Consider the following 20,779-nt stretch of genomic DNA (forward strand, 5'->3'; position numbering starts at 1 on the left):
AGAGGATACTAATGACTGACCCAAGAAATAATTCCCCCCAAGTCTAGCTTGGTGAACTAATGAGTTTATTGAAATTATAAAAGCACAGGTGACAGGTTACTTACAGGACCATGTGTGACACAAAGGCAGCTGCATCACCACAAAGAACACCCAAGCATGGGTGATGAACCATAAACTGCATTCCCTGCAGCTCTTGCACAGCTTGCACGTGGCTCCCCCTAGAGCTGCCCCCGCCCTCCAGCTGTTGTTTACAGCTTTTATCATCCTAGGGAGATGCCTTGTGAATCTTGAAACTTTGTTTGATCCTTGAGTATTCTCTCCAGAAAGGAGAATTTCAATTCTGACTCTGTAACTCTGGTTTCAGGGGTTTTGATGCCTTTTCTGACCTTTGTGAGCACTGTATGCATGTGGTGCACATATGCACATGCAGGCAAAATACTAATACACACACACAAGTCTTAAAAGGGCAGGAGAGATGGCCCAGTGTTTAACAGCACTGGCTTCTCTTGCAGAAAACCCGGGTTCAATTCCCAGCACCCACATGGTGGCTAACAACTGCTCATAACTCCAGTTCCAGGGGACTCTAATGCCTTCTTCTGACCTCTGTGGGCACTGCAGGACAGAGGTACACTTACACACATGCAAGCAGTACACTTAAACACATAAAACAGAATAAAAAAATAAAAATCTTATAGAAACCTAAATAGACCATGTGATTCATCTAAGTTAATGTACAACAGAGGTATTTGCACATCCGTGATTATCATGACACTATTCACAACAGTCAAGTTATGGAATTGGCCTTGATATCCCTTAACAGATGAATGGATAAAGAAAATGTGATCATATATAATGGAGTTTTATTCATTTATAAAGACTAAAATCAACATCATTTACAGTAAATATGGAGGTCAATATCATCATGTTACAGGAGATAAGCCAGACTCAGAAAAACAAGTATTGCACATTTTTCTCTCACATGTAGAATCTAGAATAATAGTCATGAAAAAAGAAGGGGAATAGAAGAGAAACTATTACGAACTAGGAAGAGGCTCTGGGGCAGGAAGAACAATGGAGATGATAGAGGGGTGAGTGTGGTCAGGTACATTGTGAGCATGTGTAAAGTGTCACAGGAAACCCGCTGTTCTGAAATTAATATACTTTAATGAAAGTGTATTAGGAAGTGACAACGCCGAGAAACGAAGTGTTCTTCATCCCAAGTTCTGTGCTTTCCATTACATGGCAGCCTTTGGGCATGCATTTCCTGCTGTAAAGTAGGGACGTGAACCAAAATGCCCAAACAGCCAAGAGAGTTACACAAAAAGCGAGTGTCTGTGGTGAGCTGCACTACAAACACAGCATGCTTGACAAGTTTATAGGCATCAACTACCCTTATACGCAGTTATAAGAAGCCTAAGGTGATTTACGTGGAAGTTTATACATCGTTTATATGAAAACACTACAGCATTTTGAATAAGGTACTTGGGTACCCAAAAGATTTGCTATCAAGAAGCACCTTGGAACACCCCCGTACAGATTTTGAGGTGCTATGGTAGTTCCTGGCAATTATTGTATACTAATGCTCGCAGGTCAGAGTTTAAGGAGAAGCTAGAAACTTGTATTGTTATGCCAACATTAAATGTTGGAGGCTGGGGAGATGGCCCAGTGGGTAAAGTATGTATCATGTAAGCATGAGGGCCTGAGTTCAGATCCCCAGAACCCGTGTGAATGCTGACACAGTAGCATGAGTCTGTGATCCCAGTGTTCCTATAGCAAGATGAAGATGGAGACAGAATCCCCGAAGCTTGTGGACCAGGTGGCCCAGCTGCTCAGCCGAGAATGACAAAAGACCCTGTTTCAAACAAGGTGTAAGGTAAGGACTGAAACCGAGGTTGTCCTCTGACCTCCACACACATGGAGCCCATATTAGCATACAAGGACACACATGCACGCACGCACACACACACACACACACACACACACACATACACACACACACCCCACTTGCACCACTCACAAAGTTTAAAAGCCAAATGCTTACATATTAATTAGTACATATTAAAGCATTCACAGTGTAAGGGGAAGATGCTGTGCAAAGGCCATCAGTGGACAATCTAATAGTCTAAAAGTGAACAGCCCTTTTCTTTTGCACAAGCTCAAACTATTTTGTCAAGGCTTTCTTCTTCTGTTTCTTCTTCCTCCTTTGTTGTTTTCTTTGAAAAAGGAAAGAACGTTTTCTCCTGGCTCCAGTCAGGGTCTCAAAATATATTACCACAAGGTGGCAGTCAAACTTCTTTTAAAGTCTTACATGGCGCCAATGCCCGCCTCTAATAAACGCAAACTGTGAAGTGCTATCTCTGCCGTAGGCTGTCTCTGGCTGAGATTCTGCGTTGCTTGGTTCGTTCATATTCACCCCCAGTAGCTGTTAAAATAGACAGCAAACAACAAACAGCCTAAAATCCAGCATCAGTTCAATTTTTAATTTTTTAAAAATTTTGAATTTTTAATTTACATTTTATTTTATTTGCTGTAGGCAGAGGTAAAGAGGCCAGAAGAATATTGATTTGAAAACTGTTACGATCTTATAGGCTTACAATTCTGATTCAAATTTTAAATAGAAAATAAATCCCAAATGAAGCATGATATCTAAGACAAGAAATGCCTTCAACAGGTGAAGGGAAACCAGTGACCGCCTGTATGGGTGTAGGGGTCTGAAAGGTGCTCTCCAGCTGAGGTTTTCATCTTTCTTAGGTTCCCAGGGACATACCCTCTGATTCCGTTGGAACGTCCATGCACCTCACTCTTTAAATACATCTATCAGTACATCATGCCTTGTACTGAGCTTCATTTCCTGGTCCTTTCTGCTGTCTGGAAGGTGCTTCATTGGACTGTACCTCAACTACTGGTGTTTTGTTTGTTATGTGTTCAAAATCAACTCTTCAAGTCTCCTCAAATGAAATCTGTGGCTGTCTTCATTTTAGTAACTTACTCTCCCATGATCTTACTAATGCTACCTTAGGCTTTCTTGGCCACTGTTACCATTCTGAACCCCAGGCCCAGAGGCACTCATTTATTCCCCAGGCCACTCTATGAGCTGACATGAGGTACATTCTTTGTTTTCTGATTAAGCTCCTGAAGGGCAGAGAGGCAGACATGGATGAGCCCTTGGCATTGGAGCCAGAGCTCCACTGGGTCTGGGGTCTACTTTTATTTGCCCCGTTGTAAGACATTCCTAGATTCTTATAGTGCACCCATGGCCTTATCAGAGAATTTATAACTTACTACTGTCACAGCTGCTTATTTATACTATGAGAGTTTGAGCTCCTGAGCCTCAGCTCAGTGCTGTCAGCTGTGAGCTTGGATCAGCAGACCTGCTGCTGTCCACATAGTACAGGAGCAGTTGCCCAATGCAATGATGAAAGAAAATGCCATGGAAGCCAAGGCTAAGGGGGAATGCCCTCTGTGCTGCATGAGCTGTGTGATCTGGGGGAAAGATTCGACATCCTTTAGCTTTCATGTCTTCTTCTGCAAAGCATGGAGAGATTACTCTGCTTCCCCCATTAAAGCTGTATAAAGGGTGAATTAAAGTCTGTAAAGTGTTTGATACAAGGTTTGGCACATGGAACCCTGGATATACTGAGAATCATTACAGCAGGTGACTGACATAGATGAATTTTCTTGACTCAACAGTCCTGGCATCCAAATGGATATATCTCATTAATTTCAAGGCAGCTCTTAAACTTTAAAAAAAAAATATGCCTACTTAAATCATTAATATTTTACTCTTATTAATTGTAGAATAAAGAATGTTTAAGAATTAGTGGTGCCTAGCACTGATAAAATAAACCTTGATTTCAATGTAAGTATACACTTTTAATCCTGCTTAGCATTCTCTATTTCTTTTTAAAAATATTTATTCTCTCCCCCTCGCCCCCAAGGATGTGCCGTGGTGTGTAAATCAGAGGACAACTTGTGGGAGTCTGTTCTCTTTTTTCACCCTGTGGGTTCCAGGGATTGAAGTCAGGTTTTCAGGTTTGGCAGCAAGTGCCTTTACCCACTGAGCCATCTCCCCAGCCCCTGGTTAATATTCTTTTTGGGGGGGATTTGTTTATTTTTATTTTATGTGTATGAGTGCCATGCCTACATGTGTTATGCAGTGCCCATGGAGGACAGAAGAGGGCGTTGTATACCCCAGAACTGGAGTTATAGAAGGTTGTTAGTGACCATGTGAGTGCTGGGATTTCAACTTGGGTCTTCTGATAGAACAGTCAATGCTCTTAACTGCTGAGCCATCTCTCCAGCCCCCTGGTTAGTAGTCTTATGAGTAATATAAACACATATTTTGAACACTGGATTTCAATATTATGTGCAATAAAAATAAGCCAGTAAGTGCACCATGAGAAAACAAAAGTAATCTCACTTTGTTTTTTTTTTTTTTTTTTTATTACACGTAACACATAGCTCTGAGTCTATTAATCTCTGCTGAGATGATTCTCACGGTATCCCTGAAAAAGCTTGCTTCTTTTAAAAAGTTTGTAACATATTTAATTAGCATGTGTTCATTGCACATGGTAATTTTGTAATATATTTAATTGGCGTGTGTTCGTTGCACATGGTTCGTTGCACTGGGTTTGATAAGAACATTTTCATACAAATACGCAGTGTTCTTTGAACATATTCTCCTCATAAGCCCATGACCTCTTTTCTCTCCCTCCTCCCTCTGGCTGGTCCTGTTTGTTCCCTTGGATTGTTTCAACTCTGCTTCCATACCATATAGACACACATGATTTTATGTATCTAGGTGACTATATAAACTCTAGGATTTAAAAAAATGACAATGTGATATTTATCTTTCTGAGATTGATTTAATTCTCTTAATATGGTTACTTCCAGTTTTATCCATTTTCCTGAAAACTGCATAACATTAAAAAAAAATGTGTTAATGAGGCCTCTCTCCAACCTGCAGGCTTCTCTCTCCGGGGTAAGTCGATTGGGCCCTCCCCCAGCCTCACCCCCCTCCCCAGACACCTGGGGAACCACCATTGCTTCTTCCTGATCCTTTGTATCCAGAGAGACTCAGTTCTTTCTCAGGTCCCCAGGAGCACTGCTTCTGGGCCTGGCCCGCCCTCACCTCCCTCTGCTTCCCTGGGCCTGCAGGACCCACAGGCCTCTCTCTCCAACCCACAGGCCTCTCTCTCCAAGGTAAGTCGATTGGGCCCTCTGTGCCTTACCTCCCCCAGCCTCACTCACCCTCCCATCTCCTGTTCCGGTCTCTCCTCCTAGCCTGGGTCCTGTCCCATTCCTTGTATTGGCGCCCCAGACACCTGGTGAATCACAACCGCTTCTTCCTGGTCCTGTGCATCCAGAGCAACTCAGTTCCTTCTCGGGTTCCCAGGGGAGCTCTGTGCCTGGCCCTGCCCTCACCTCCCTCTGCCTCCTGGGCAGCCTCTTTCCTGGACGCCGGGGCTGACCTTTCCTCTTCCTGGTCCTTTGCATCCAGACCAACCCAGCTCCTCAGTGCAGTCCCCAGGAACCCTTGGGGCCGCTGAAATAAAATACCGCATACTCTGGTTGGCTAAGACAGGTGCCTCAGAAGTGGAATGAATTTTAGATGGCACTAGTAAATGTAGATTTGTTGCTCATAAAATAAGGAAAAGTGGAAATTTCAGCATGTTTTTTCATTCTGTAAAGTGTAAATTGGAACATTTTAGAAAAGTTGACTTCCATTTGGCAAGTGGAAATTAACTACATTAACATAGGGTGTTTCTGCTTTATATTTCCAAGTGTTTTCAAATGGTTTGAAATCTCTCATCATTTGAGTTTTTAAAATTATTTTATTGAGATATAATTTATTTACCATACCATCTGATTTTTAGTTTTTCAAGTGTTGAACAAACACTCGTTGAATCACTAGATGTGGGTTCAGCATAACAGATACGTAGTAATTTAGACCTCTTTAATGCCTTAAGAATAAGAAGATTTTTAAGAACTCACAGCAAAAGGAACAAAAATTCTCTTAATGTTGTTTCATAATGTCCTAAAGGCCCAACTGGTGTGGCTGAAAGCTACCCTTATGAAAAACCTTGGTATTTGCTTTGTGTGGTGATGTCCCCAAACATCACAATCTGCCTAGGCTGGTTCAGGGCCATGACCTATTAAAGGGTGTGGGCTTTGAGATGAAAATCGCTTTTCCTTTTATGGTCAGTCCTGATTGACCTTTATTTTTTTCCTTTTAGATATGAATTAAGTGAAAAGATGTTATCTGCATGCAACTTACTGAAAAATAACACAAACGATCCCAAAGCTTTGACCAGCAAAGGTGTGGTGAGTCTGAATGATAGCATCCCCAGTCTGTACAGCATACCCAGATGGCACTGTCAAGGTCATGGTAGCCTGCCCCTGAGCTGTTGCATGCATGCATCTCCTGAACCATTTCTGGTATGGATGGCAGAATGAGCATCGAGCCTCCCAGCCCAGGGAGCACACTTGTTCCCTGAGGCCTGGCTTTGGACATCCTGGACCCACCTGGTACTTTTCTTGGGGTGGAGGTATCTGGGAGGCATACTTGCAGGAAGATGCAAGGGCTAATTGCAGGCCATCTTCTTTCTACATACTGTGCTTCTGTCCACAGAACCTTCTGATCTGAGCAGCATCCCAGACCTTTTTTAAGCCAGAGTAGTTTTTCAGAAGAAGCCTATCTAGACTGAGGTCAGCATTCCTTTCAGTTATGAAAGTACATATTAGGTTCTGATGTTGAATGCAGGCGGCCATTATTTTTAAACAGAAAAATAACTGCTCTGTCATTTCATAGTGAGAGATTCACAGTGAGTGCTCCCTGGGCAGATTGTATAGAGGGCACTTGCCTTTGTGACCATGAATAGCAGGGCATAAGATACGGGTATTTCCGTGGCTCTGGTCAATCTGGTGTGTCTCCAAATGTGTCGTACACTGAGATTTGATGTGCAGCTGCTAAACCTGACCTCTGACTGGCAGCTCCATCTTCAGGGCATTGTGAAAATGTGACTTCTTGCATTAATTTTATAATAGCATGTATCTGAATTTTTGCATGTCAGCAGATTTACTCCTTTTCATGTTAAATCATTTAAGTCAGCAGCTGGTGCACTCACAAGACTCTCAAGATTATGGAGCTATGAAAACAAAATGAGACCTAAAGAATTATCTAATCTTAGAAAAGCAGGTTTCCACACGTGTGACAAATACAATTGGAATGCTGTGGGTCTGGCACACTCTTAAAATTTGGTGGTGGCTGTCAGCAGGCCTGGACAGAAGTACAGAAGTGCATGTGTCCATGAGACCACACTAGTCAAATCCAGCCCCAGGATCTGAGGCCCTAAAAATGTGTCTCTAAGGAGCTGGCAAGATGGTTCAATGGGTAAATGTGCTTGCCACCAAGTTGACAAACTAAGTTTGATTCCTAGGACACACATGGTGGAAGGAGAGAATCAACTTCCATAAGTTGTCCTCCTACCTGCACACATGCATGTGGTATGTGCACACACATACATATGTACACAAATGTGAAAAAAATACACTTTAAAAAAGTATCTCTCTTGGGCTGGAGAGATGGCTCAGCAGTTAAGAATATTGGTTGTTCTTGCAGAAGACCCGGGTTCAAATCCCAGCACCTACATGGTAGCTAACAACTGTCTGTAACTCCATTTCCAGGGGATCCCAGAGCCTCTTCTGTCCTCCGCAGGCATTGCATGACACAGGTGCACTTACCTACATGCAGACAATACATGCATACACATAAAATTTAAAAAATAATAAATAAAATTTTTTTTTAAAAGAAAAGTATCTCTAGAGCAACAGCTACCAGATCACACTAGTGCTGGAACCAGATTAACCAATTTTGCTTGTTTGACTTTTTAATACAGAGTCTCACACTGTAGCTCAGGCTGATCTAGAACTCACTATGTAGCCCAGGTCAGTCTCGAACTCCCAACAGTCCTCTTGCCTCAGCTTCCCAGGTACTGGGATTACAGTCATGAGCCACCACTCCCAGCTTAGACCACCCTGATCATGAGTATAAGACCTTGTTTTGTTTATTTCAGTAAGTCATACTACCTTATTATACAGCATGTGTTTTAACTTAGTGTCTTCTCAACTTTGTTTGTGTAGAACCTAAATGGGTCTTGACATTTAGATAGTGTGAAAAGGGAACATGACGTTGATGTTTACAGAAAGGAATATCAATAAAACTCCTGAAGAGGCGGCATACCACTGCAGGTCCATATTTATCAGTACGAACTGGTCATACCTTGGTCACAGATAGTAAAACCATAAAATGTCACTGTAATGTCGCTGTATCCCACTATCTTTAACCTGATTTAAAACTGTGCTTTAGGACCCCAGATTTTATAGCCATCATAGTTTTTTTTCTTTTACCATTCCCCAAATATTAGGTTATAGGACCTTATGAAGAACTGAACATTCTATGTCCCCCAAGTGGTCAGACACTCTGACTCATACCTTTTCTTCTTGGATGAATTTTCATCCATTGCAAAAAGTATTTAAAGTGTTGTCCTGTGAAAGTAGAGGACATGTACGTGGTGGCCACAAGGCCAAAATCGTATCAGCACCAGCCATTCAGCAGTAACAGAGTTAGGACAGTCAGAGGACATCATTTCCCTTCTTTCTTTATGATGACTCCAAGCCTGGGTGTGTAGAAGACAGAGAAGAAAGGGAGGAAAACTTAGATTCACTGCTTCCTGGCTAGGACCCTTTTTGAGTGACAAAAATGTTATTGAATGGGCTAAAACTGAGCAGGCAGTTACAGGAAGCTGAAGAGAGAGATGCTCTAGAACCCCCATCCCACCTTTTCAGTAAAAAGAAGACCTCATGGGTGTAGTGCCAACCATCATTCTCTGATATATTTTTTAACTTTTAAGGACTAAATGGAGCAATGGCTGGAGAGATGTTCAGCAGTTAAGAGCACTGGCTGCTCTTGCAGAGGATCCAGGTTTGGTTCTCAGCACCCACATGGCAGCTAACAACTGTTCATAACTCCAGTTCCAGTTCAGTGCCCTCTTCTGACCTCCTTGAGCATTGCATGACATAGGTGCACTTATGTACATGTAGGCAATATACTCATACATATAAAATTAAAATAAATAAAATTGGAAAAAAGAATAAACAATGTAAATGTGAATGATAACCTCATAAAAACAAGGCACATGGGGGACTGGTGAGATGACTCAGCAGTTAAGAGCAGTGGCTGCTCTTGCACAGGACCCAGGGTCTGTTCCTAGCACCCACACAGTGGCTCACAACCATCTAACTCTCTAGTTCCAGGGGAGGAACTCTTTTGACCTCTGAGGGCATTGGATGCATGTGGTACACTTTTATACATGCAGGTAAAACACTCATACACGTAAAATATAAGTAAATAAATCTTTTTAAAAAGGCACATGAGAAAGGCATGCATTAGCCCTCTCCATCTCCAGCACTGGCTATACCTAATCTACAGTGAACTTCATTTCAACTTGATCTTTCATGAAACAAGGTCCAGTGTAAGGAAGTCAGAGAGGAACCATTCATTAAGAGGCAGATGATCCCAATGAGAAATGAAATTTGTTCCAGACTTCTTTTTGTTTTCTCTCTGTGGCTAAATGTTTACGTTGGGAATTGGAGTCAGAATCATCTGGCTGCACACTGTGGTCTCCCGGCCTAGTTGAGCTAGTCTGGACTGGAAAGAAGCAGATAACTGAGGGTGGGCAAATTTCTTCCTGATATCCATGAAGAGCATTTTCAAGGCCAGCCTAATTCCGTAATATGAAGAGCTCAAAAGTTTTGTCATATATAAGTGTTTTATCCTCACTATAGACAATGTAAAAAAGAGGGTATTATTTTCTTTTCAGATATGGGACCTAAGATGTGGAATAAGTAAGGTCCCCAGGGTCATTAGTCCATAAGAAGTAGAATCCAGATATGGACTTTGAGCATCTGGTTCTAAACCCACTTTTCTCACACACGGTTATGTGACCTCAGAATCAGATGTATACTGTGTGGTTTAAAACTAGAAAGAAGTTCCAGTTTGTTGTTCGAAGATGTTCTTGGGGCTCTTGGCTTCGCTGACTTTTGAGAGCAGATGTTAAGTATACACACGGTGATTATGAAAGGCATGTTACTTGGGCTTTCCACTGAGGCTCAGAGAGGCCTGTAAGTAGAACTAATGGCAGCTTGGTGTTTTGGCAGAGGTTCTGTTTGAACACCCTCCAGCACGAGTGGTTCCATGTGTCCATTCAGAAGTCAGCTGTGCCAGCCATGGTGGGTGACTACATCACTGCCTTTGAGGCAGTCTCCCCAGATGAGCTCTGCTACATCATCAACATGGCTGACGGCACTGGCAACACTGCCCTCCACTACAGCGTGTCGCACTCCAACTTCGAGATTGTCAAGTTGCTTTGGGATACAGGTGTGGAGATGGGCCCACCTTTCCCCTAGCAACACTCAGGTTTTAACTTGTCTTGATGAAGCCAGTTGATCCATGACTGAGTTCTCTGGCCATCTTAAAGCTCCTTCATTGCTCTTCCACATGACATTGGCAAGAATATTGTTCTTGAGTCATACATACATGAGAGGCTTGAAGTTAACCAAGCCTGGGTGATACAGAATCCAGATCTATTTTGAAGGGACGTTTTCAAGATATTCTTTCTGCAGATCAGCTGCCTCCAAGTGAGGTGTACCCCTGCTAATAAACATGGCTCCCGCTTCCTCCTCACTGAATCATGCAGGTTTGGCTGGTTTCCTCTCAGGAGGCAGAATGCTGCCCATAGGCCCAGAGCCACAGTTTTTGTGTGTGTGACCACTCCATGTGTCCTTGCACACTAAATACTATTCAGTGACCCTGCAGAAGTGATTGGTTACTCAGGATAGGGACTGAGCAAAACCACAGTAGAATCTCTGCTCTTGCCAAAGTACACTATTATTGAAGAATCACATGAATCAAAGGAAGTTACCTCTGAACTGTATTAGTGAAAATAATGGAGACTTGCCATCCCAAAATACAGCCATGGGTCACATCATACAGGAAGTGAGAGCACTGTACAGAAGGGGCTCTTTGTGAAATAGTGGGCTTTCATCTTGGAGTTTTAATGGAGCCACCTGTACATATATTCATCCCCAAAGTACTTTACTCATTGGGAACAGTATTGATATGTAACTAATATAGAATTTACAGTAGCTCGGTCTACTGAGGATACAATGTTAACACCTGATATGAAACTGTCCAGTTCCTTCACTGTTTCTTGATCCAATGGCATGATATTCATGACTGCATCTTGGGCATATTGGGTTAATGTAGAGAAAAAAATCCAAGCACATATACCATTTTTTTCCTTTTATCAGTTTACTTATTCCCTTTTCTTTCCTTTCTTGGGGTGGAGAGGGTAGTACTGGAGTTAGAACTTGGGGCCTTTGCTTGCTAGGCAAGTGCTCTTTCACTGACATACCTCCTAGGACTGCTTGCTCTGTATTTTAGTGCCCATGTTAGGGAATAACTGTTTCCAACTGACAGTAAGGAATTATAGGCCTCCTTCCCTTTAAATTTTCCAGACTACAAACAGCTTGGGATAATGTCAGCCCAAGTGATTGTTAGATAGAGAAGTAGATAGTATCCAGGGAAACTGAAAACAAGATTTCAGGATTACTCTTGAAATGAATGATTTTTTTTATACCCTCAGAAAGCCAGAGTAGGTATCCTGGCAAATTAAATTTATTCCATTGTTGAATGGTTTTAGTTAATCATTTTATGTATTTAGCTTTTATTGCTTACCATTATGGGTGAATTTTTGGCTCCATAAAATGTGACTCTAATGCTTCAGCATCAAGGACTGAAGAGGTCAGAGTTTGAGGATCTCCCTCACTATATGCACCCACTTCTTTACCACACAGTCTATACTTTTTACACATAAGTGCTTTTGTACATACTGTTATGTGATTGCTTGAGATCCTGAGCATAGTTTTCTTCTTGTCCTATCTTAATTTGATATATGCTCAGTATAAAAGCTGTTTTCCAGGGCTGGAGAGATGGCTCAATGCTGTTCTTGTACAGGACCCGGGTTCCATTCCCAGCACTCACATGGCAGCTAACAACTGTCCATAACTCCAGTTCCAGGAGACCCAATACCCTCTATGACCTCCACGAACATTGCGCGGCATGGGTACACGTACACACATGCAGCCAGTACATTCACATTCATATACACAAAATAAAAATAATAAAATATTTAAAAGATGCTTTCTAATACTCTCCACTGTCATCTCATTAAAGCTCTAGAAAACTTCCTAAGAATTACAGAATAGAAGTGAGTCAGCCCCTGGAGTCTGGTGGCCCTGGGCATTTTCTTAGAGGACTTATATAGCCTTATTATTGATCTTACACCACAAGCCCTAGAGTTAGAAGCCATGTGATTGAATTTTTGCTTTTAGGGACCACACAAGTTTGAGCAGTAGTAAATTCAGGGCAGCAGAACTCAAGAGGGCTAGGTCAGGACCACATTCAATATTCCATGCTCAGCCTTGGCAAACACTCCTTTTATTTGTAATTCTCCAGTCATTTGTTCTAGAACAGTGAGTTCCTGAACATCTATACTTCTAGAGCCCTTGTCAGAGCAAGCACACTTAGAACCACCCCATGTACCTCCAAGCTGTTGCAGCTCAACCACCAGTTTCAGGCAGGACACACAGTCTGTAGCTTTCTGTCATTTCTGTTGCTGCCAGCCCTCTGAGCAAGGAGGGGAAACATTTAACGTGAAAACATCTCTCTCATTTCTTTCCAAGTCTCTCTCAGTCCCGGCGTGCTTACTGATTTGCAGGGCTCTTGCAAACACCATACCTCCAGCAAATGCTTGCTGCTGCTGGATGGCTCTCCCTAAAGAGATTACTTTCTTGTAGATGTGTGTAATGTCGACCACCAGAACAAGGCAGGGTACATGCCTATCATGCTGGCGGCGCTTGCAGCAGTGGAGGCAGAGAAAGACATGCAGGTTGTGGAAGAACTCTTCAGCTGTGGAAATGTGAATGCCAAAGCCAGTCAGGTCAGTGGCTTGCTTCCTGAGCTTGCCATATCTGCTCTGGCCAGTAGCTGCAGACAAACCTTCTTTGAGCAGGCTGATGGAGCAGCACTGTCAGCCAACTCACCAGTGACACGTGTGCTCAGTCCCATAAGGGAACCTCACCCTACTTCACCTTGCCTGGCTCTCTGTAGGAAATTTGCAAGAAAACTGCAAACCTGCCTGTTTATATGAGGCCTTCCCTATATGGGATCCCCATGTGGGAACCCCATCATACACTCATTGCCTGCTGACTCACAATCACCTTGCTGTCCTGGTTCATGATAGACACAGAGTTCCAAGCCTACGTTTGTTCAGAGCTTGACCTTAAACCTCTTCAGAACTTTCTAGTCCCTTGCTACACTGAGACATCCTCAAAACTAAAACCTGATTCCTTTCTGTGTGATCTTCCTTACCTCACGGCTCCCGGTGCCTCCATGCTTCCCCCATCCCCTACTGCTCAGGCTATACTGAAGCCAACCATCTTTTTCCATAGGCAGGACAGACAGCCCTCATGAACGAATAGACATGGTGAAGGGCCTGCTGGCCTGTGGGGCTGAGGTCAACATCCAGGACAACAAGGATTCCACTGCCCTGATGTGTGCTAGCGAGCACGGGCACATGGAGATTGTCAAGTTGTTGCTGGCCCAGCCGGGCTGCAAGGGCCACCTAGAAGACAACGTGAGCGGGTGTGGGCCCTCTCCTTCTTGCTTCTTCTGGACTAGTGTTGGTGCCCAGGCCTCCTTTGACATAAATTCTAGATCCTGCCTGGGCCCAGGGCAAAGCACCAGAGGCTTTCACTGTGTGGAAGGGCAACTGCTTCCCTCCTCAGGCGTACACAATATTCCCTTCCCTTCCCCCAGGGAGTGAGAGTTTCCAAGTTACTCTTCCTCCAGACCAGTATCTGTTCCATGCGTTTGGGGTTTTGCTTGGTTTTCTCTCTTGCCGAAAACATGTAGCTTAGTAATTGGCATCCATGGAGCTACAGGGACCTCCAGAAATCCTGGCTGGTCAGCTGATTACCTGCGTATCCATATTCAAGTAGGAGAGCACTCACCAGACCTCCAGAAGGAAAGCAACTCCCAAGATTCTTAGCGTGGGAGGGAAGAACACTTAGACCACATGGGAATCATTTCCTATTGCATGTGACCAAAGGAGAGTCCTTATTTCAAGACTAGGAAAGAAATAAGCTGTACTGTTCTTTGCCTTGGTGTTCCTTCTTATCTGTCTCGGGCCCTGCAATTTATTCAAAATTGAACAATTAGCTAAAAGTATCTCTTTCCCATAAGCAGTGTTTCCCTGTTATTTCCGTAAGATTCATGCATGCAAGCTGCCAGCATGGCGCACTTGTACATGGATGTAAACTACAGGTAGAGGTGCTGTGGGCTCTGGGATCACAGTGTCCTTGCCCTGAGGTGCTCACCATGTTGCTCACCTGTCATTTGTGATTATATGAAGATGGGAAGCTAGAGTTTCTACCCCTCCTTTTCTTGCTGCCCCTTTTGGTCGGCAGAACAGTTGGATAGGAGTTCTTGGACAGCCTCCACTTTTGAGGATCCTGGTGTACAGACCTCTGTGCCATCTCTGATAGGCAAAGCCCAAGCAAGTGGAGCAGGGATCCTTGGTCCTTTTGCTTGGTCTCCTTTGGACAGAGGCTGTCTTTGTTCATCTCCACATCCTCAGGCCCTACCACTTAAGACCCAGAAATGTTTCCTGAAGGACTGAACAGATGGCTAGATTTAGGGGAACGTTACCAGTTTTGTTACCTTCTGGCTGTCTTGAGATGTGAGAGCCTCAGCCAGGCTTGTTCTTGCCATGTCATTTTCAGGATGGCAGCACCGCACTCTCCATAGCCCTGGAAGCAGGACACAAGGACATCGCCGTTCTTCTGTATGCTCACGTCAACTTCGCAAAAGCCCAGTCTCCGGTTAGTGTTGGGCATTTGGTGTTTGCAAACAGGGTAAAATCCACCGGGCTGGCAGGGCCCCCTCCTTGGGGAATTTGACAGGCCACATGGGTTTTATGTTGATTTTGAGAATGAAGGTTTTAGTCTAGAACTTAAGATGTCATCATTTCCACCTCATGCTGAGGCCCAAGCAAAATTAGATCCTGTTTATCCTTGGGAGGCAGAGGCTGTCATAAGGAACTTTTCATTCCGTGTATAATGATCCACACAGTGCAGGCTGAGCTCATGGCTACATGTCACTGTGCTCCTGACACTGTTCTTAAAACTGGCCATGGGCAGCTTGTGGTCCCGGAGTTCACTCAGAGTGGGAGACTGAATTGCTAGGACAGCTGGAGAAGTCCTGCTAAGTGCAGCTGACCTTGGAGCCAGGCCTGCCGTGGGTAGACATCTGCCCCTTCTTCTTGGCCAGAGTGCTCCTGGCTCTGACACATAGGTGGTTGTTAGCTGCGATGAACCAGGAGACGCATCTGCCTGAGGTTACTTATTAACCTCTACTTCCCCCCCTTTCCTGGTCTCTAGGGTACTCCAAGACTTGGAAGAAAGACATCTCCTGGTCCCACCCACCGAGGTTCCTTTGACTGATTATGTACAAACAGCTCTCCACCTATGTGCCACCATGAAGCTGCTAATTGTTCTTGTTGGGGTGACAGATACTGAATGTTTATGGACGGTGCCTGAGCTGCAGCACACAAAAGTGGAAAGGCACAGGCTGAACACTGATGCTTTTGCAAGGAATGTAGCACAGTTGGGAAATGGCTAAGCTGCACACAGGCCTCGCTCTCACATTCTGCTCTCTGTAGGGCTTGAATCTGGCTCTGTGGCTGCTTAATCAGCTTTTATAAACAGTATAAGAACTTCTCCTATAGCACAAACAAGTGTCAGGTTCGCCTTGGCATAGTAGTTTTGAGTTTTTCCACAAATATTTATGCTTACTAAATGTTGGACCTATTGAGAAGCCCTTCTAGTATTCCATTCCAGGATGATTTTGTTAATTTCTCTCTTTTTTTTTTCTTTTGGTCTTTTTTTGAAACAGGGTCTCCCTGTAACCCCCAGGTGCTGGCCTGGAACTCACTATGAAGACCAGGCTGGAACTCACAGAGATCCACCTGTCTCTGCCTCCCAAGTGCTGGGATTAAAGGCATGTGCCGCCATGCCTAGCCTTTGTCTTTCTTTTAAAATAAGAAGCTTGAGCTGACTTTGATCATCAGCAGTTTGGGCCCCAGGCTGATAGTCTTGGTTTTAAAACAATAGAAGATAGAACACTTAAACCTTATAAACTTACAAAAAGAAATGTTTTCAGTTGGTTTATCTAGGAGGATTATTATATAGCTTTTTATATAAAAGAATTCTATATGAAATTGATACAGTATTTTCAACTTTTATATCCCATAGTAAAGTCATGAAGAACTACGTGTAACATTACCGTATTTTTAACAATTGCACAACCCTGTCTGTATCTAATGATAAAGGTTGAATTATGTTAGAAGCGTGGGCTCTGTATTTGCCTGTAGAACTACCAAGTGTAGTTCCCTGTGTACTTATGGATTCCTTTATATCATGTCACATTTGCTTTGGTCCTGTAAATGTATTTAAATGTTTGAAGTGCCTTAGACTCTTGCCCTATTTTCAAAATAAAATTTCATTAAGCTCTTTCCCTTTGTCCCTTCTTCATCACTGACAGCTGTCTGCCTGGCTCCGACGACGTACAGCAGTGGTCACAAACACTGATGGATGGATTGGGCAGGGAGAAGAAATGTGCTGTCTGCTGGTCTCAGGCTCCCAAGAGGGCAGGTCTGACTCTGTGACACAGGTTCCACATCCCTGGGCTGCATGTCACAAAGCTGAAAGTTAAGACCTTATACATACTGCTATCAGCCAGCTAACCTCCAGGGAGCTCCTGAGTTAATTCTCCTCAGATGCGTGAGTGCTAGTTCTGAACTGATGTGGGGCACAACTACTGGTGACTGCCCATTTTTTTTTTTAGAGAAGATGCTAGGAGACCCGGACTCCTAGGCTGTTCATTCCATCCCAGGACAAATCTGCAGAAATGGGTACAATCAATTAAGTTAAAGCATAAGAGCAAGGAATTTGTGAAGGGAAGTGGCTCTGGGGTTTGTCTGCCCTTTAATAGCACAAAATGCCTTTTGAGCAAAGAGCTGTTTCTCAGCTGTTTGTGGTCCTTGATATTTTCTTCATTCTTTTTGAGAAAGAAAAGGCATTGATATTGTAAATGCGGGGCTGGTCCTTAGCCAGAAACAATTTCATTCTACATTCTGCATTAGGAAATTACCAATCACAGGCCTTATATTTCCCTTTTCTCTGCCCCCAAGACCCTTTAGTCAGCGTATCATTTTCTGATTGGTCCGCGCCATGCAGTCTGTCAGCAGTCACTGGGCTCACAAGCAGGGTACAGAGGCATGGGCTCCTTTTGCTGGGCTATTTGTGGACCAAGTGGTGAAGTGAGTTTTCGCTGAATCCCGGGGCTCTGAGTCGGCGCCATCTTTGGAGGCATCCTGCTACACATGTTTACTCTGTTCTTATTCAGCATGACTGTTATTTAGAAGCCAGTTGATTATAAAAATACAACTAAAGTGCATTTTGTTGAAGATTGTTACCACAAAAGGATGTGGCTGAACCCTCGGCTGCAGCACTGCAGACTTTTTAGGCCCCCGCTCCCTCTCACTGGAGTCACTAGTGGTGTGTTTGGGGCTGAGTTTGAAAGATAAAGTCAGCTGATACCCTGAGATACCCACCCTGGATTTGATGAGAATGCTGCAGAGAAACTGGACGGCCAAGTGCAGCTTTTAACGGTGCCACACTGGTACAGAATATTCGAAGTAGAGGACATTTGGGGAGTAATTCACATTTTAGAAAACCAGCTGCCTGTGCCTCTCCATTAAGTTCATGGGAAGTCAGTCCCTCATTTTCAGACCACAGAACCTGTTTAAGAGGTACTCCCCATCCAATGTTTAAGCTACAAAAAGCTTGCGCATTTCCTCTCCATGCTCTATCCCAAAAGGAACCAGTTTACCTGGCCCTTGAGCCAGCTTCAGAAGGGTAAGGCAGGGCAGCTAAAGGGAAGAGGAAATACGTGACGTGGATGGGCAGGAGGAGCTGCTTGGCTGTCATCCATTCAGTGTGGCTCAATGCCACAGAAGACTTGAGTGCCTGCTGGGAGGGCCACTTACATCTCATGTGTCAAGAAGCAAACACATCTGCTCTGTTAGGAAATAGTGGGTGTTTGTAAATAAACAGATAATAAAGACAATATCCACTAAGTTGAGTCCCCAAGAACTGGGAGAACTCACCCACCCACCCCCAATCCTGCCTAAAGTAACACTTTCCAGAAAAGCCTGTCACTGACAGAACACCCAATAAGACCAGTTTCTGTGCTTGGGCTTGTAACATCATCTGCAGGACTGAGAAGTTCAGTGCCTGGCTGGTGAATACTAATTAAATGAATAACGGAAAAAAAATAAATAAAAGGGCGTCAAAAGTCAGGAGAGAGTTAGCCATTGGGGAGGAGATGCCTGGGAAGGGGCAGGACTGGGAGGGAGCTGATAGGTGCCACTGGGTGGCACTGGGTGATGGTCACCTCCCACCTGTGTGGCAGCTGCAGTATTTTACTGGCTTTGTCACTGCCTCATACTGTACTCACAACGTATGGCTATTAATGGCAAAATCTCCTTTAGTTAATAAAAGGAAAAAGTTTGATCAAAGATCTGAGGATGGGTTGGGGGGTTAGAGCTGAAGGTCAGTAGGTACAGAGAGGTAGTGGGTGATATGAACCTGAAGTTCTTGGCCCCCTCATTCTGTAATGTTAGTTCACCACTTTGCTCACCAGGGGTGCCCTGGATTGCTCACAACCTCAGATCCAGTCAGCAGAGCTGTTCTCGGATACTCCAGTGCTTTTATAAACAGAGCAGAATAGGATGTACCTCCCGTTGGATTCTGAAGTTAAACATAGTCCCGTGATGTATCAATGCCACATCAGTGGAAGGGATGTGTCAACTCCAGATGGAAGCTTTAAAAGCCCTTGTTGGGGCTGGAGAGATGGCTCAGCAGTTAAGAGCACTGGCTGTTCTTGCAGAAGACCTGGGTTCAGTTTCCAGCACCCACATGATGTCTAATAATGCTCTGTAACTCCGGTTCTAGAGAATCTGATGTCCTCTTCTGACCACCGTGGGCATTACATGACACAATGTACTCATACACCTATATTAAAAATTATAAAAATTTTAAAGCCATTGTAAAGGCATGGAGTGTTCTATATCCTGTGGCCTGGCATGGGGTGTACCATATCCTGAGCCCTGGTGTGGTGATCATGAATGCATGTGCCAAATTGGATGTCCCATTAACATCAACCTTGAGTGACTGTGGGGAGTGGAAACTGTGTTATGGGTATGTCATGTTAAGTCAGGGAGGTTTGAGAGGGTTTTTTAACTATAGCATGACTGAAGTTTTCCTGATTAATCTAGAAGTTGGTTTCTAGAAGTGAACTGCTGTTGAAACCAAATCACTTAGTTGATGTAGACAATGAAACTATCACTGGGGACTCCCTAATAGACAGAAAACACCAGAAAATTTGAATGACTGTTTTCTTAATCCCAGAATGACACACACCAGTAACCATCCTAGTTACAAAGAGGAATCACCTACTATGTACAATGGATGCCTCAGGCTACTGAAGACAAAGCTTCTTGTTGAAAGAAAAGCCATTTTCTGTGTACGCTGGGGACAGATTGTATCTTTGAATCTTGCTGCTCCAGTGTGCACAGACTACCTGGAGGGCTTGTGAACCAACCCCAGAAATTCCAGTTTAGAATGTCTAGGAAATGCCCAGAAATGAGTATTTCTGGCACATTCCCAGATTCTTGCTACTGGTTTAGAGGCCGCTGGGGAAGTACTGCTCTAGGGTAAGTACTAAGCAGCATTATAAGTAGACCTTCCCTTACATCAGGGTCTGTCTGAGCATACTCCAGGGGTCTGACAACTCCTAGGAGTCTGAGAGGACTCCTGGAGGGGGTGTGTATCTGTGTTTAGCATCTCTGTTGGGTTCTCTTGCATATTTCAGAAACTAAACTAATATAGGTAGAGTGTCCCCTGTGGAATTTTTGTTCCCCAGTTTAAAAACAGTATTGCAAAGATGTCTTTGCCTAATGACAAGTGTTTTCTTTTTACCACTTGGACAATATATTCTGTGTTTATAAATCCTGTATTCATTCAGAACTGGGTTTTAGAATTTGCTCAGAGCTCGTGACTTGAATCATTGCAGTCTTATAAGGAAAAAAAAAGACCCACACATTTACTTAGAAAGACCCCTCCTTGATGCTCATTTCAGAGTCTGTGGGCGCTCATTCTCTGGTGAATGCTCCTTCAGAGCCCAGTCAGTCTTCCCTGAAGCCCCAGCAAGGGAGACTCAGCGAACCGCACAGCTGTCCTCTCAACAGATGCCACTGGGCAGAAGCACACAATGGTCCTTATGGAGCCAGGATAGGGACCACTAGATGTGCATGCCAGCAGCTGAGGCAGACACATCTATGAGGAAAAGACATTGGGCTCTCATGACCAGAAGCAAACTCATGATATTCCCTAGTCTAAAAGCAGGACATGTCACAACTCTAGAGTCAGAGATGAGGTGAGATGAGAAAAACAAAAGAAATCATTGTTTCGTAGGGACACTGGAGCCAACTTGTTTACATCCTCCCCATCCATAAATTAATCTCTGACATAGGAT

The 20,779-nt window shown here is 43.8% G+C and overlaps 1 protein-coding gene across 1 annotated transcript; it reads left to right on the forward strand.

The window, feature by feature from the left end:
- The first annotated feature begins 1,071 nt into the window (after window positions 1-1,071).
- Window positions 1,072-15,864, forward strand: LOC103737713 (KN motif and ankyrin repeat domain-containing protein 1-like). Its single transcript, XM_029565617.1, is given in 8 exon segments — window positions 1,072-1,088; window positions 6,237-6,324; window positions 10,219-10,438; window positions 12,919-13,061; window positions 13,573-13,591; window positions 13,594-13,757; window positions 14,905-15,003; window positions 15,562-15,864. Coding segments are annotated over 8 exon segments (813 nt in total). The 3' UTR covers window positions 15,625-15,864.
- Window positions 15,865-20,779: the final 4,915 nt, after the last annotated feature.

This window comes from Nannospalax galili, unplaced genomic scaffold (genome assembly GCF_000622305.1).
Source record: "Nannospalax galili isolate Female #2095 unplaced genomic scaffold, S.galili_v1.0 scaffold858, whole genome shotgun sequence".
Classification (NCBI taxonomy): domain Eukaryota; kingdom Metazoa; phylum Chordata; class Mammalia; order Rodentia; family Spalacidae; genus Nannospalax; species Nannospalax galili.